Source organism: Denticeps clupeoides, chromosome 8 (assembly GCF_900700375.1).
Source record: "Denticeps clupeoides chromosome 8, fDenClu1.1, whole genome shotgun sequence".
NCBI lineage: Eukaryota > Metazoa > Chordata > Actinopteri > Clupeiformes > Denticipitidae > Denticeps > Denticeps clupeoides.
The window spans coordinates 16623591-16641782 of record NC_041714.1 but is presented as its reverse complement, the minus strand read 5'-3'; the positions used below and the strand labels follow the sequence as shown (position 1 = coordinate 16641782).

The 18192-nt window shown below is 43.0% G+C and overlaps 1 protein-coding gene across 4 annotated transcripts in view; it reads left to right on the top strand.

The window, feature by feature from the left end:
* Positions 1-18192, top strand: part of nrg3a (neuregulin 3a) — a 232488-nt gene that overhangs the window by 199453 nt on the left and 14843 nt on the right. For 2 of the 4 annotated variants that reach the window (XM_028989422.1, XM_028989421.1), the window contains exons 4-6: positions 6996-7022; positions 13762-13864; positions 15664-15817. In XM_028989422.1, coding sequence (XP_028845255.1) covers positions 6996-7022; positions 13762-13864; positions 15664-15817 — 284 coding nt within the window. The remainder of the gene's footprint in view (positions 1-6995; positions 7023-13761; positions 13865-15663; positions 15818-18192) is intronic. The other 2 variants (XM_028989424.1, XM_028989423.1) reach the window with 1 other exon arrangement.

The following is an 18192-nucleotide window of genomic DNA, read 5'->3' as shown; positions in this document are numbered from 1 at the left end:
CCACACTGGTCCACTGAGGGAGGTGGCCTACCTTGGTGGCTTATTGTAAGAATATGTATGAATGTATATGTATGAACACTTTAAATTGGTTTCATAAACCTGACGTAGATTGTCCAGGCAACGGGCCATCGTTGTTAGTGAGCTGACAGCTGCCACTGAACGGCTTATTGTTTTTACGTCCCTGAGACATACAGCCAGACCACCAAGTGGGTGGGGCCCTCTGTATCCTGCAGAACCTGGTTACCATGGCAACACCCCCATCCCCCAAACACAGTAGGAGGTTGAAAATCAGGTGACAGGTCTGGCCCTGGGTCGGAGCTGAAGGAGCTGTGCGGTTGTGTGTGTGTTATAAAGACTTAAACAGAGTGAGTTCAGGAGAGGGAGAGACTGGAGGATTGGGTGTTTTGTGTGTGTGTATGTATGTGTGTGTCTACTTATTGCATGTGAGACCTTGCTTCATTTACCAAAAAGGCAGGTTTGCAATGGTTGCTCAGTAACCTTACTAACATTATGGTTGAGGTTAAATATGGAATGTACTTCATTACACATAAGTAGCAGGTCTGTTGCATTGTATTCACTATTCACTATGTCATAATCACGCTAAAACAATGTCCAGGAACACTTGACGAATACTCAAGAGCTGTGTGTGTGTGTCTGTGTGTGTGTGTGTGTGTGTGTGTGATATCAACTCCACCATTATTGCTTCAGCCCTTGACAGCCCTCTCATTCATTAGCATAGGGCAGGGGAAACATGACGGCTGGCGTATCCTGCGCGATGCGTTCGCTCGACAGCTGGTGCGTGATGCAGCTGGCTTCCTCGGCCATGTGCAGCAGATACACCAGCAGCCAGGCGGGTCCTGCTTTTTTATTTTAGGTAGACTTTTAGACTCGGACCGGACCGAACAACACTGAGACGTGAGATGAAAACGCTGATACGGAGTCGAACGAATGCTGATGTACAACCCCAAATCAGAAAGTCACAAATTTCCCTAAACTTTTATTTCATTACAGACAGTATGAACACAAGATAAGTCATGTTTTTTGGTCAACATCATTTGATTTGTAAATAAACATTCATTCTTGGAGAATCTGTAGAACTTTCCGTGCGCAAAGGTCAAGGGCTCAAGCCTAAACCCGAATGGCCGTGATCTGCGAGCCCTCAGACGGCACTGCATAAAAAACCGTCATTCATCAATAAGTGATATAACTGCGTGGGCTCAGGACGACTACAGTACGTAGTTACATTAGGAAATGCCAGCTGAAACTGTACTGTGCCAAAGACATCGCCGGCGACTTCTCTGGGCTCGGAGGCATCTGGGATGGTCCATCGTGCAGTGGAAACGTGTTTTGTGGTAAGACGTGTTTTTTGAAATAGGAAAAGGACCATCCAGACTGTTACCAGATACAAGTCCAAAAGCCAGGGTCTGTCACGGTATGGTGTTGTGTCAGCGCCTTCGGCAAATGTAACTTGGACTTCTGCGACGGCACCATCAATGCTGAGAACTATGTCTCAGTTTCGGAGGAACACATGCTGCCTTCAAGAGGATGTCTTTTCCAGGGACACCCATGCTTATTTCAGCCAGACAATGCCACACTGAGCGCATTACAAAGGCATGGCTGCGTAAGAAGAGGGCGCAGATGCTTGACTGGCCTGCCTGCAGCCCTGATTTGTCTCCTATAGAGAATGCAAAAAAACACGCCAACGAAGACACCGTACTGTTGTGCACCTAAAAAAAAACTAACGCCGATAACACTTAGTGACTTGATTTTTTTCAATGCCTAAACGTCTTTTAAGTGTTGATAAAAGACTGGCGAACTGTACAAAGTGGTAAATGCTGTACTGTCCCAATTTTTTTTTGGAATGTGTTGCAAGGCTGAAGGCCAAAAATGATATTTATTTACAAATCAAATGATGTTCACAAGAATAAATCTATTATTTTGTGTTCATACTTTCTACAATGAAATACAGTTTGAGGAAAAATTATTACTTGCTTTTTCTTTTTTAATTCACATTTTCCACCCTGTCCCAATTTTTTCTGATTTGGGGTTGTGCTGTGTCCCTGTTCCACAACGTAAAGAGCCTCTGACTGTTCCTTCAGATCCATAGCTGGGTGAGATGCTGCTACCAGGACCTATCTAAAAACACTTTACACTAGAAGGAAGACGTACACTCCTGTGTGGAGAACAGTCCCCTGCAGGTGGTGAAGGGACGATGGTCACATGTTGGCAAGAAGTGGATCAGGGTCACTGCTGGGTACAGCGTGCTCAACCACCCAAACACATCAACACAGCTGCCGTCCTGTGGTCCGAGATTGACCTACCTGCTCATAACTATCATGACCTGCAGCTGGGTTACAGTCCTGCTCTCCTTCTAAAGTGTGTATGGCAGTTTTCAACCCCCACTTTTTCTTTAAAGTTCTGGAAATAGAAAATAGAAACAAGGCTTATAAATGGCACCCCTTAAACTTTATTAATTGCAATTTTAAGGTCAGTTGGTGAATGGATAATGAATTATATTATTTGTTACATTTTGCTTTTAATTACATGTGAATCTCAGCTAATAAAAGGATGCCACTGTGACACCCGTGGCCATTGGGCACCTGATTATGGAGTCCTGATCATGGACTCCATAAAAACCAAGAAGCAGCACTCAGACATTGCTGCTGCAGGACACGTGAATGTTACCTGTGTGTTAGTCCATGTTTCTGGCCTTGAGCCTCACGCCTGCAGCTTGGTTTTCGTTTGTTTCCTTTGTTTTGGCCCTCGTGCCGTTTTCACTTGTGTTTATCATTAAATGCCTTTTGCCCAGATGTCCTGTCTCTGCAATTCCTTTCGCCTTCAGCACTCAGTTGTGACAGCCACTTATTTTGATTTGTTTAAACAAACCTGGAGGCTTTTCCCCTTCATTAGATCTGAGATCCATCATAGCAGATACAGCTACTGAATTGTATGTATGTCCAGACAAATGTTTGTTTGAAAGTCAGGGTTTTGCTAATTGTGATGAAGAGACACAAGATGGTCTTGTGTTGATTGTCTCTTCATTTCACAATGGTACACTGTGTACAAACGACCCAATTTGTCCCTCGTTCCAAGTTGGCCCGAGGTCCCTGCATTTACAGGATGCACAGCGCCTCAGAGGGATTTTCAAGAACAGGTGGAGGTGCTTTTTTTAGTTTGTGTGTGTATGTGTGACTCCTTCAGGGAGGTGAAAAGGGGAAGTGGTCATCACTGAAACCCCACAGCCTGCACCTGGCCTGCCTTCTGCCCACCGTCACCATGTGACATCCTGGAGTGTCCACCTTTAGACACCTGAACATATTGTCCCATTGGCGACGCGGCACGCGCCCACATCCTTCTGATGGAGTCAGCGATGCCGCATATCACTGTTTATCTCTGAAAACATATTAAAAGCAAGGGGGATCACATGCTGACCATTAATAAAAAACCAACCTGAACGGGTAGCACATATTCATGTTGACACAATGTGACTAAAAGTCATGTGGATCTCACACAGTTCCAGGAAATTCACACTGGCTCGTTTTCATCACCTAGTGTGCTTACATTTTATTCACACAACACTGAAACAAATAGAAAGAATGGTGAATTGTGACACCATGGGGCAGTTGTGGCAGGTCTGTAGTGGGTAAAAGCAGAGGACACATTTCGTTGTGCTGTGTTTCACAATGACAATCACTTGTGTTCAACGTTTGGTTCACATCTCTTTGCCAAATGAAACTAGTCAAGAAATAGAGGACCTTCTGCACCCTCCTTCAGTTGTCCAACATGTTGAGACATGACCAAAACATTCACGATGCTTCTACCAGTGCAACGAAAACCCTGGGATGAGTTATGCCCACTGTAATGGTCTACAGATACTGCATGTAACAGACTTGATACAATAATCACAGAATCAGTTTAGACTCAAAACATGTATAAAAAAAAAATTGGGCTATGACAGGAGCACCCACACTCCTTACATGCTCGCGAACGTCCATCCCCTTCACACACGGCCAAATTAATTTATTGTACATGCTGACAGTGAAAAGTGTGTAGCTGTCACTTTTTAAACAGGGAAATCAACAGTACATCATAGTGCAATTTAAACACAGGTTGTCAATAATGCAGTATTGTACCAGCATTAGAACATTTTAAGTTGGCTGCATTTTGAGTGCTTTTGTTCATTGAAAAATATTATAATAGACAGTATATGACCGCATTGTGCTTAATTATCAATACTTCGGCAGTCGGTCGTCCCCTCCTTGTGCTGAGGTTGGGTTCACAGGAACTTATGTGATATGACCTCTCGACCTCGCACCATGTCATGTTTGATTTATTTCAATTAGCATTCCGAGCAACAGAGTAGGCCAGACGGTCCAGCAGTGATGACCGCATACACGCCCGGCTCATTATCCATTATCCACCCAGAATCCCAATCATCCTGGGACATTTACAGGCCGTTTGGCTGTGAGTGAGAGCAGCGTGGCGTGGAAAAAAAGGAAAAAGCTACAGTGCGGGGAACTTATTTGCCCTTCCCTACTCCAACTCTGCTAATTTAACAAATGGAGTCGAGGCTGATGGTGCTTAATGGCCTCCTTCTTCATTGCTTCTGCTTATGTAACCCTGACTCGGGCTGGGAAATGGGGCCAAGGGGGGTGGGCAGAGGCAGAACAGACCTCTTCCCCAGAGTTGATTCAGCGCTAACAACGATCCCACTCAGGACTCTGACGCAGCGCCGGTGTGCATTGGGGAGAAGCGTCCCATCAGCAGAATAAAACTGGGACGGTAATTGGTTACGGCTGCTCTCTGCGTGTTGACGCGCGTTTCCTGCCAAACGCGAAATAAATAAAGAGTTGGTTGCGCTCATCCATCGAGTCTGTTCCAGGCCTATGACTGTTTTTGTCCTGAGTTACATCCTCCAAATCGGCATCAGCTCTGCAGGACGTCCCAACAAACTGTCACAATCTGTCATTAGTAATGGTGTTAATCATGCCCAGTGGAGGACGGCATTCAGAAACCAGAGAAAATGGCTTTTCTACTTTTACCCCAAGTTAAGTTACTCAAATTAGCCACTGGAACAGCTTCGTACCCAGTGGAGTCACAATAATAAAGGTCCATGAGCACTGAAGCACAGCTGCATGGTATGTAGGACGCGCCGGCAGGCACGTGCATGTATCTGCTCCGAGTCCAACAGCTGTTTGCATCTTTTTGCCCACGTCTGTTGCTATCAGGGAATTTCTGAGGACCGCAAACTGAGACAAGCAGGAAGTACCTCCAGCAAGGGCTCCAAGGAGATGGAAGATTCTAAATGTTATTTTTTATGATCAACCTGTGTCAGGAGGTGCTGAAATAGCTCCTGTGCAACAACAGGGCAGATTCGGCAAGATCGGTGTAAAGTGCAGGAGGGAGATGACGGTCCAGTTTAATGTAATAAGACAAGACAATTTAATGTCTACTCTGACTGAATTTGACATTTTAGAAAAGTTCAAGGAGACAGTGCATGTCTGAAGAGGGATTAAGACAAACTAACGCGAAAAACCTAAAGCACAGAAATGTTCGATATTCAAAAGTGCAAAAGAGAACATGCCTGAACATGGATTTTGAGGTAGAGGAGTATTAAGTGTTTAAATTTGTCTGAAAGGGTGATAATGAAATGGAGGTGCAGGGTTATTGAAAAGTGAAAGTGAAGAGAAGTCATTGTGATACACTACAGCACAGCACACTGTGACACAACAGAATGTGTCCTCTGCTTTTAACCATCACCCTTAGTGAGCAGTGGGCAGCCATGACAGGCGCCCGGGGAGCAGTGTGTGGGGACGGTGCTTTGCTCAGTAGCACCTCAGTGTCACCTTGGCGGATCGGGATTCGAATAGACAACCTTCCTGAATACGGGGCCGCTTCCTTAACCGAATGTTTAATGTGAGGGGTCTGAAACAAGGCTTATTGGTAGACCGATTAATTGGCATGATTAAACTATGTCTTGAGAGTAGATTATCTCTGAATGAAAGTCGTTGGAGACTGTATGAATATTTATTTTTCATGCATGATTAATCACAAAATATCCATGGAGTTTAACATTTTTTTAGAGATAACTAAAGATTACATGTAGTCAGAACAGAGCAAACTAATATTCAGTTGATTTATTCATCACCTGCAGTTATTCAAAGTGCTTTACACATGAGAAAGCCTAAAAACATTTAGATGTAGAAATTGAAAATGAAAAATACATTTAAAAAATGAATAAACAAATAAATAAATAAACGAAAATGAATCTAGAGGAAAAAGTGCATTTTCAGTACAGACGTTCTGTAAAGCTGTCAAATGTACTGTGCTGAGTTGAAAGGCTGGTCAAAAATAAGCCTGGATTTGAAAATGTGGTGTGTCTGGTCTCATTTAATGCTCTGTCTTTTAGGAGCAGTGTTTTTATCTGTGCTATTCTAGTTCACACTGAAAAAGAATACTTCAAGTTAATTTCATGCAAAACAAATATAAACTAGTTCACACTGATTTGTTAGTTAAAAAGTACATGATTTTTTTTTTTTTTTACTGTGTTTCTACATGAAAGTGATTCAAATTCTCAAACATCTGGCCTCATTGCAATTACCTGTTCCACTGGCTTCCGCCATGAGTGTCTGTTCGTGATCCATATCTGCTGTCAAAAGCATTTTAGGTCATTCTGAATGGCTGATGCGTTCCAGACATTTTTCACAGAATGCAATGGATCAGTCATGGACGAGTGATTACTGCATATTTAGTGAACAATGTTCCTGCCTCAGTCTTTCAATATTTGTGACTCCCAGCAATTAGGATAGTGGTGTTTATATAATTGTTAATGGCCAACCTGCTCTATTAATATCAGTTGCCTGCTTACTTCAGAAACACCTCTAGGATCCAATGCTGACGCAAATTTGTTCCTAACACCTTTCTCTGTCTTTTCTCTTTCCTTTCCTTCTCCCATTTTACCCCCCACCTCGTCTCTTCTCTCCATGCTGGAGCAGCAGATCACTTGGGCATCGAGTTCATGGGTAAGAATCTTTTCTCTCTTCTGCCTTCCTTGATGACTCTGTGTTTTTAAGCTTTTTTTCCCCCTACAATCAGTTTTGTGTTATTATTACCCCTGAATACATATTTGCCGTTTTTTCTGAATATTTCATCCCCGGTTTTGTTTTACTGAGTTGTATCTTTTAAGAAAGGCTGGGGATGTGGATCGCACAATAATGAGAGCGCCAGGAAGGGTTAGTGTCCTTAAAGCAGGAGCAAATGAGACAGCCGCAGCCTCCCCGTAGCGTTCATAATGCATGCACACGGCGCTGCACCACCCAGTCAGGTCTGTCTAATTGGCCTAATGATAAAAAGGCTCCTAAAAGCTTGGTGAATAATGCAGCCATTCTGCATTTGTTTGGCGTGACACCCATGCTTGCATGCAGTAGCCTACATGCATTAGAAATTATAATTCACACGGATGCATATTGTGTTACATGAACATTTTTTGCTTTTAGGGATTGGTTATTGTGTAGATGGTGGTGGAGCAACTCAAACTCTCTGCACTCCTTCCTTCTCTCGCTATCGCTCGCAACGTCTCCCATCTGAATACTAATGCTCCTCAGTCTCCTTGGAAACACAGAGGACGGGCCGGCGGGAGGCCGCGCAGGAGATTTAATAATGCTGCCGCAGTAACTAACAGCCTTGCCCCTTCCACGCTGGAGTGCCATCATGCCACAGGCCGGCGTGGCGGCGGTGGCCCCTGCGCCGATCCACCAGGTCCTTCAGATTGTCTGGAGGAGTTCTCCAAATGCAAACCGATCGAACAGCCACTTAGAGGGACACTTTCTGTCTATTGACAGGTGTGATTTAGTAGTCAGAATCTGGTGTGGCAGTGGTATCATCTGAGAGAACAAAGGGAAAAAATATACAAATAATTTTATCACAGATCTGTTAAATTTGTCAAAAAATAAAACATATTTTAAATCTGCATTATGAGCACCACAACTCTGCACAATTTACTGTGAATGAAACACAAGCTCTCCACTATTAGGACACAAGGTTTTACATTTAATTTTTACCATATTTGTCCATGCAATGTTTTTTTACTTTTTTACTGCTTTTTTGGCTGCTTCATATTACAATGACGGATGCATGCAGAGCTCATCGGTGGTCTTGATTCATCGTTGTCAATTCCGGCATCTTCACACTACAGTGCATGGATACAGCGAGTGAGTGGCATTTTAGGACTATTTTTGGATCGTTAGCATTCGGCACCGACTCCGTCTGCTTCCTCCTCTCGGACGTTTTGTCTGCATGTTGAGCATGTTTATGTTTTCCCCCGTTTCGGTTACGGCTGCACTCAGCCTTTTATTGAATGCCTCTCGACCTCTTGACATCACATGCATCAGACCGCCATCGCACATCTCTGTCTATCATTTTCTGTTGTTTGCTTTTATTTCCCTTTCATTGTAAATAAAGCGCATATATGTCTGCTGCCCCATGTTAACGGAATGGCGCAGAACCCACTAAATCTAAACTGCGTAACGCACCGTTTTTCCACCGGAGGGCTTGGGCCCTGCTCGTTTGAGAGCCGGGGAACTCTTTCATATTAATGGGCTATGGGCTTTTGGAACTCGTCCCTGGGCAGAGGGATGGCAGAGTCCCCAGGGTCCCAGCTGGGCCCCTCATGTCCCCGATCAGAGCTGCCTCTCCTGGGGGTGGGGTGTGGGAGAGAGAGCGGGACGGCTGGGACTGGCGCTTCATCTCTGTTCCACAATCCCCTGAGAAAACAACAAAGTTATCTGTGGTTTTGTTCTTATTTTTATTATGGACTCCGGGGTGGTCTGGCGGCGTGCTGTTTATTGTCGGCACAGTGACCGGACTGTTATTTCCCTCACGCGGTCCCCCGGTCCTGTCCCTCATTCTCCGCCTGTCGTTAATAAACTGCCAAAGAGGCACTGTAAACATTTTCACCAGACCATGCTTCACAGCCAGTAATTCAATAATTATCGGATGTTGTAATTAAGGCAGAGCAACTTCCATCGACTGCGGAGTCTCACCTCGAGAAGATAATGATCATGGGGCCTAGCGGGTGAGGAAGGCTTCCGGTTCGAGTGCCCGGCCGCCACTTGCCGCTGAGGTGCCACTGAGCAAATCACCGTCCCCACACACTGCTCCCCGGGCGCCTTTCATGGCTGCCCACTGCTCTCCAAGGGTGATGGTTAAAAGCAGAGGTCCCATTTTGTTATGTCACCATGTGTGCTGTGCTTGCTGTGCTTCACAATGACAACCCCTTCACTTCCACTTCACATGGGACTGTACTGTACTGCCAGGTACCCACTGAGGTCCCGTTGAGCAAGTGCACACACCGCTCACTGAGGATGATGGGTTAAATGCAGAGGACTCATTTCATGTGTGGCACAGTGTGCATCACTTCCACTTTCATGGCTCTGTTCTGTCAGTCACTTTTCTGTTTTTTTTTACTTCTCACAAGCCCCTCACTGACTCTTTTCACAAATGTCAACACGGCAGCGCAACACATGTGAGGACTCAATTGGCAGCAGGAGCTTCGGTGAAGATGGATGGCCGAACCCATACTGAGTAAAAACTTGGTGATAGTGAATTCACTGGAGTGATATTATAAGACAAACAACAATTTTTTTAAAGGGCTTTTAATTTAATTTTTTTTGAAAAGCCTGTTAAACAAATTAGTTTAAAGTCTGGTGACACCACAGAGTTTCATGGCTTGTAAGGAGTTCCTTTACATGAACAAGCACTTTGACTAGTCTCCTGATGCTTGTCCCGCTGGGTCCAGCAGATGGAGTGAACATTGGACCAAGGTGACAAAACCCTTAATTATTTGCAGGGTCAGTGCCTTTTATTAAGTTATTTGATTTGGTCTGACTAAGCACACCCTCTTCCTTAAAACAAATATCCATTTTATGTTACCTATCGATCTCCTGGTCTCCTCTCCCCTGTGTTTATGGTCTTCGTGACCTAGACCAGTACTTGTAATACTCTTGTTTTGTAGATCATACAGTTGCAAGTGCGGTGGGCTGGCGCCCCGCCCTGGGTGAGTCCCCGGCCTGCATCCACTCTCCCAGGAGTGTTTCGGCAGCTGCGGCCCTGATTAAAACTAAGCGGTTATGCTTGATCTAGACAGTCTCTTCAGGGCTTTTAACTTGGCATGTCTGTCTCTATTCACACTGGGGATTTATTGGTGGATTTACAGGCTCTTTGAATTTTCCTGTCTTATTTTAATGCACTCTTAATATGTTATAAAGTAGATAGAATTTGCAATATTGCATAACACCCACTGTGTGTTTGTGTTTGTTATCATAGAGGATCAGTCTAAAACTGATTTTGTGGCAAGCCAATGTAATATCAGTGCAGTTTAAGCATCTGTTCATGACTTATTTATATAACGGACCTCACAGCATCATAGTAATCGAAGGGTTAAATATCACAATCCCGGGTTCTTTTGTAATCAAGTTCTTTCTTGTGGTCAGATGAACAATTACCACCGTCGGATAGGAACCCAGTGGCAGTCAACCCTCCAGGTCCTGCATTTGTACAATTCTGACATATTTAACCCTTTTTGTGCCATTTGCCAAGCCTGCAAAATTTGACTTGCAGTGTTAACATGATAGCGGTTTGCTTCCGGCAGAAAAAAACCCACTCGTTACTATTCCTGAGCACGTCTGCTATTTCCATTAGCCACTACGCTGTCAGCACAGACAGAATGTAACCTGTGGTGACACGTGTCCTCCTGCTGCCCCGTGAGAGCATTGTGAGAGGAGAGGACATCCTGACAGTAGAATACGTGTCAGACACCCTGATAGAAGAAATATTGTTTTTTTTTTGTGTGTGTGTGTGTGTGTGTGTGTGTGTGTGTGTGTGTGTGTGTGTGTGTGTGTGTGTGTGTGGATATAAAGCACTGCTGAGCCTGATATGCAGCTTCTACACAGTGTGTTTTGTTTGCTTGATGGCTGTCAAGCCGGTGAAGAGACTCTGAGTGACACTGTGTGCAGCATGAGATCCAAACGCAGCATCACACGGCAGGAATATTGTATCTGCTGCAGGACGTAGATTCATGGAGGGAGGAGAGTGTGTGAATTAAACATTTAGTAATGCAGTACTAATGGTCTATGATGCTCAACAATGAATATTATTCAAAATTTTAGAAAACCGCCTAATGATATTTGTTTGAAATGGTTCATATGTCAATGTATTCATATGTATTCAACTGATCTGTGATTCTATGGTCTCAACTGAACTGGTCTCAACTCAACTGGCAAAAATGTGGCGCTCTTAACAGTATCTGGTGATAACGCCCTGTAATGCGAGTTGACAACCACTCTTGACACCATAGAAGAAGACATGGTCAACAAGACCATGCACATGAAACAGTAGCATCTCATGAAGGGGTTGATGGTTGTCCCAAAGTCAGACCAGTTGAGAACCACTGTTCTGGACCATGTACTCTTTGCATATTGTGAGATTGTGATGCATGTGTCTGTGAATGTATTGTGTGTGAGAGAGAGAGAGAGAGAGAGAGAGAGAAAGAGAGAGAGATCATGTCTGCCTTGTGTGTGGTATAGATCAAGTGTACATTTGAGACTTTGCACGCTGAGTGTTTGACCTTGAGTCCACACGGAAACAGCGTTTCAAGGTTTTTTTGTGAAAATGCTTAGCTTAGAAAAGTATTAGCCAAACCTATAACCTGACCTGTAACCCCAAATACGTGATACAGACAACAATGTTCAAGGTTTAACTGTAGCAGCTGTAGTGCCTCATAAAACAACAACAAAAAATTTGACCTACAGTGGCCATTTTGAAACAAGAAGAGCACTTTGGGTGCTGAGTTACAGCGCCACATACAGATTTTGGAGTGTTAAAGCAAAGTTTGGGCCATTCTCAGTGTGTCTGTGTGGATGACGACAATTAAGATTCCTGTGTGGATGAAGGTTTTTTAGAAACCGAAAACCCGTTTTAGAGAAAAGCGAAAAGGCCTAAAAAAAAAAAAAAATGCAAGTTAGAAATTCTAGAATAAAGTGCTCTACAAATCTGCTTTACTAATAGCATGCTGGTATACCGCCACTCAGAGATTTGGACACCTACATTATGGAGACCATGATTAAAAATGATTTGAAACATATTTAAACATAGTATGGTTCATGAATTCATCTTCAGGTACTTCACTCAGCCTATATGACTGCCCTGCACACTACAGTCCTCATAAGTAGCTTCTTGAGATGATCAACAAGTTCTCGGCACATTCTGTTTGGAAATCTGTCTCTATTGCCTAATGAACGTTGGTTGAGGGAAGTCAAGAGAGTCAATTGCTCTCATCACAGCAACATATCACAGCTTTCAGGAGCTTCAAGTTTTTAGCTTTGCTCATGGCTTTTTTTCTTATTATATAAGCTCGGTTGCATGATTTCATAATGTGGAGTCTTTAAAGTGGAAGAACTGTTGCTCAGCAACGTCATTCAGTCAAGCAGATGCTTGTGGATTTTTCCTCTGCTTCACCTTTTTTTCTGTGTTAGAAATCATTTGAGGTAGAAGTACTTTCTTCTTTCAGATGTCCCTGTCAGTTGTATCTTTACAATGTTTCAAGACATCCCATTATCATGCGTTCTTTGAACTGATGCGCCTTTCAACATCAGTACATCTATTAGTGGGAAGATTCTGAAAAATTGTTCAAAATTACTCCAGCCATCAGACGGGCATTGAAAGTTGATAGTGAAGTTGGGATCTATGCTTGGGAGCTATGCTTTTTTTTTGGCATCACATGGGTCCTTTTAACACAAAAAAAAAAGATGTTAAGAGGGAGGTCACCACAAAACCAAAAGACTTCTCGGTTCATCATCCTGATTGACAATGCCAGTAGTATCCCACTTACATTCTCATGTCTACATCTGGCTGGCACTCATTCTGACCTCTCTGCACTCATCCTTTCATTACGGCCTCTAATTACAAATGGAGGGGCTATCAGACCCTTCAGCTTTAGGGAAGAGTGTGTAGCCTGTGTCAATAATAATGTTTGGATGTTGTTTGAACTATTAATGCCTGAGTAATTTTTTTACAGTTTGATTTTTATTAATTTAAATTTTTTTTTTTTATTGCTGATCATTACTCCTTCATTGACGTCCGGTTACCATTTTCAATTTTATCATTTAATTACTCGGCATGTATTGTTATCATTATTTATTTGTTTTTTTTTTTTAATTTGTTATCATTATTTATTTGTTATTATTCTATTATTGCAGCACCGTCACTATATTCCTCTTAAAAATGTGATTCTTTCCATTTACATTACATTACATTTTACATTTACAGCATTTATCAGACACCCTTATCCAGAGGGACAGTCCCCTGGAGCAACTTAGGGTTAAGTGTCTGGCTCAGGGACACATTGGTAGTAAGTGGGATTTGAACCTGGGTCTTCTGGTTCATAGGCGAGTGTGTTACCCACTAGGCTACTACCACCCTGATTTTTCTCATTCACATAAAAGTCAGCAGATGCCATTTTTCACCCCTTAATGTCGGCCATTAAAGCTTGCATTCTTATCTTTCCCAGGCACTCAGTGCAGTTAAAAGCAGCTGTTATAAAAAAGAAGTCTACTCACAGACTTCGACTTTCCAGCCGAGTTCATGAGATCCTGTTAGTTTTGCAGACGTCTCCCGTGGCGCGTCTGCTGTAGCGGCCGCGCTCTGTGAACTCTTCTCTGCTCCGTTCCGAGACACAACTTCTCTCGTCTGATTGTGTCCCTGCAGAGAGCACGGCCGTTTACAAGAGACAACTGCTGTCGAGCACCTGCATCGCTCTGGGGATCAGCCTGTTGGGAACCTTGTGCGTGGCTCTCTACTGCCGGAACAAGTGAGTCTGTCCACAAACTTCACTCAAGCTCCAGAACACATTGGGTTCCCTTTCTAATCTAGCAGACTGGGAGAAATACAAAAGACCAACAGCAGGTGCCACACAGTCTTCATTCAGTCTTCTTTCACATGAATTTCTCCTCCCTCCGACCTGAGAGGGAATAAAAGATAAGGCTGGTGATCTGAAGGCCACCGGCCAAGATTTGTATCAGTAGGAGGAAGTACAACAAGCAAATCTAACACATAATAACCCACATCGAACGAGTGGCAGAAAAGGGTTGGTTAGAACCCTTGCATGCACGTGTGCAGGACTGCATAGGCATAACACACTGAAAACTGAAATTTGGGACGACCAACTGCATCAAAAGTTTTATTTAATGGTTTAATGGTTGCAAAATATTTAATAAAACAAAATCTCCATAATAACACTGTATTATATATGTGTCTAGTATGATTACTTTACTTTACTTTACTTCATTTAGCAGACGCTTTTATCCAAAGCGACTTACAATAGGAAGACACCAGCAATCCTCGTTCGATTTCTATAGAATATCGAGTTTACAAACTAAGAGCCCTAATAAGGCTTAGACTTGTCATTGAAGAGCATGCTCGGAGATTGTTGGGTGGTAGACTAAGAAAAATTATAATGTATTTATACATTTTGTATTTGTTTGTTCAATGTGTACGCATGTGCTTGTGTAAGTGTTAGATTTGTCTGTAATATTTTTGGAATAAGAGGGTTTTCACCTTCTTCTTAAAAGTGGTGATGGTCTCGGCTAGTCGTGTGGAGGAGGGCAGGTTGTTCCACCAGCCAGGGACAACAACGGAGAACAGACATGATTGGAATCGGAGACCCCGTGAAAAAGGAATTTTTAGTCTCCTTTCGTTTGCCGATCTGAGAGAGCGTGCAGGAGTGTAGCTAGGTAGTAGTGTGTTGATGTAGGAGGGCGCAGTTCCATTTACAGCCCTGTAGGCAAGCATCAAGGATTTGAACTCAATGCGAGCAGCTACCGGGAGCCAGTGGAGGGAGGTAAGAAGAGGTGTAACATGGGTGTATTTTGGCTGATTGAAAATGAGACGGGCTGCCATTACTGATTAGTATTATTACTATTACTTTATTGTCAAATTCCTTTTTAAAATTATATTACTTAAATGTATCATCACATTTACCTGTTTACTAATCATAGAGTTGGGGTCTTTTCTCCTGACCCCAAATACACAACGTGTGTTACTGCATCTGCGGCCCTGATGTTCTCTGGTTTACCAGAAGCTTTGCCTGCATACAGTATTATCCCTGAACTGGGTTCTCTGTCTGCTGCGCATGCATTTATCAGCAACCTGCTAAATTCTGATCAAATCAACTCCCAGTCCATTCACACATGAGTGCTCAGAGCTACTACTGAAATATCCCCGCAGTGTTCCGGGGTTAAGATGAGCATCAGGCATGTAATGGTTGACTGTCACTCAAAGAGCATGGAGCAGCAGGCCTGGTAAGAAGCCACAGCTCCATAAAACATGCAACATAATGGCCAATAACAACGTGCCATGAAATAAGTGAATAAGCGGCCTGACGAGCGGGTAATGAAATCAGGAGGAGCTTTACAGTCATAATGAAATTACAGCACAGGGCATCTGTCCTACCTTGAGTGTCAAACCTCTTCAGCCTGATGTTCCTCAATTATGCAGATGTGTGTGTGTGTGTGTGTGTGTGTGTGTGTGTGTGTGTGTGTGTGGGGGGGGGGGGGGGGGGGGGGGGGGGGGGTTAAAACACAAGAGCTAACGTAACAGTGCTTCCTACAGGAGGAGAAGGGAAAAGCTTCAGAATCATCTAAAGGAGAGTCGAAGCCTGAAGAACTACAGCTTCAAAGCCCCTGGCCTCAAATCCAACCTCAGGCCTCACGTTGGCCTGCAGCTGCAGAACGTGAGGCTCTCCATCTCTTATCCATTTTTAATTGTGAGTGTGTGTGTGTGTGTATGTGTTAAATAGAGGTCTGGAAAAGGCAATTTTTTTACAAACAATATATTATGGGTAAAGTATGCTCAAATTTTTGATAATGATTATATCTGTGACATTGCAGTTTGAACAGTATGTATTACATTTCAGAAAAGTTGATTGTATCAATAGTGAAATTTGATTCAGCCGATCGGTTGTTCATTAAGATGCAACAATGAAAGTGAACTATTGTGCACAGTTTTGCTGTTGAGACGAGTCATTATCCCACCGGCAAATTCTCTAAATTCCATTTTGCCGGCTTCTGCCCGAGGAGCTCCTTGGCAGACTCGATCGCTCAGGTGCCCACTGGCAGCCCCGTTCCATCACTGACACAACTCTGACAGCTTCCTCACACCCTGTAATGTGCTGCTCAACAGTGGCCCTGCGCTCAGCACTTATTGGTTCAGGACTTGGGACTTGGGGACATCGTTGCCATTCATCAAGTGTCCAGTAGACGTGGTCGACAGATCCGTCTCAGATGTGACTGTCCTGGATGTTTGCATTGCAGAAACCCCATTAATTTGAATGTCACTCAACGCCTTGTGCCGGGTGCTATGTAAGGAGATAATTTATCTATCTCCCGGTAGCATGCATGCAGAGAGGCTGAAATGAAATCTGTGTACTCCGATTGTTTTCACACATGACAAATTTCATGTGATATTATATATATATATATATAGAGAGAGAGCCTCTTATTATATACAGTATCTCCAGAAAATGATACAAATGTTAGAGCAAGGGCTGTTTATGCAAAAAAAATGTGTTATTTAAAACCCTGATGCATTGTGAAGCATGGGCTCACTGTATTTAATACAGAGCAGAGAAAACCCTTTCAAAGCTGTTGCATCATGTGATGGAAGCCACGGCCAAATGATTCCAATCCGCATATTCTTGGTTGTCATTACCTAATAACTCCATTTGATCAATACCACCATTCTGATCCAGAAGATGACAACACCCAACACTAATTCCAAGAAATGTTGCAAAATTGCATTTCTCATACTTTTATCCCTCAGAACAACTGGTGTAGTCACATACACAGGTGCATTTTACCAATCTAGCATTTTACAATGTGCTTTATTAATGAAGAGAGGGAGTTTGTATGTTATATAAAGATCCACAGGGTTAATACAGATTATAATCTAGTTAAGAGTCATTGTGTGTAGGGAAAACGGCATCAATACCTAAATTAGACCTCTCCAAACACTAGCTTTTCCATATATCTTCAGCTATAGCTGCCTTATTTTCTCTTCTTTGCCCTGAGGAACGTATGCTAATGCGCACAATTTGTTTTGTTTCTTTTCACACTGCTTCAAACATTTGTATCGATTTGCGTCTGCGAGCTATCAGTTACCATTCTTTCCACTAGCCTCCAGCGCATGGGGTCAGCAGTTGAGCCCAGCCCAACCCCCCCTACATGTCCCCAATTATTCAAATAAAAAAGTCACAAATAAAAGAAGCAGAAAGTACGTGGATGGCCTCGCCTCCCTCGGCCTGCCTTTTTAAAAGATTACAGCCAAGGCCAGCCGGTCCCCCGATGGACGCTCTGATGGTGCCATGCATTAGCGAATCTCGAAAGCCGTCCTCTGGGCGAACACAGTGGATGCCTGGATGCCATGGAAAATGAGCCACGGCGGACGCCTTCCTCTTATCATAAACCTGCCAGACACCAAGGTGGCCAGAAAAATATGTGTTTTTTTTTCATTTTTTTATTGACCATTCTGCTATCTCCCTGCTACATTAAAACATCCATTACGCTAACACTATTCTTACCACCTCAAAACGGTCCCACAGAGACATGGACATCCTGTCACTGCAATTTGTTTTAACCCACCCGCCTTTTTTTTTTTTTCTTTTAAAATGAATACGTGTATTGATTTAGACTCTTTCGTTTTTAAGTCACTGTCAGCTGCAACTCAGTTTTCCAAGAAAGACCAGTGTTCTCCACATCTACAATGAGTAGCAAGTAAATATAGAGGGACAAAGAAATTGCTTTTCATTTCCCGTTGGAGCAGAAATGTTATTTTTATCCTTCCCAGTATTCCAGGCCTCTCCTCGGATCAATAACCAGTTAGAATATTACAGAAGAGTCTGTCTTTTAAAAATGACATTTTTTTTCACTGAAATAATCAATGGGATAAAAAAGCAGAAGAAAGAACATACATGAAGTTCCCACCCACATTCCAATCAAACAATGTGGAAACAAAATGACGTTTTTCTCGTAATTAAAAAATTGATGCTATAGTATGATTTTTAGTTTTACAATATTTTTTTTTGTACACAGTTATAACTACAGAAGTCATGAAAACTTCAAAAACTTTAGACTGAGGAAATGT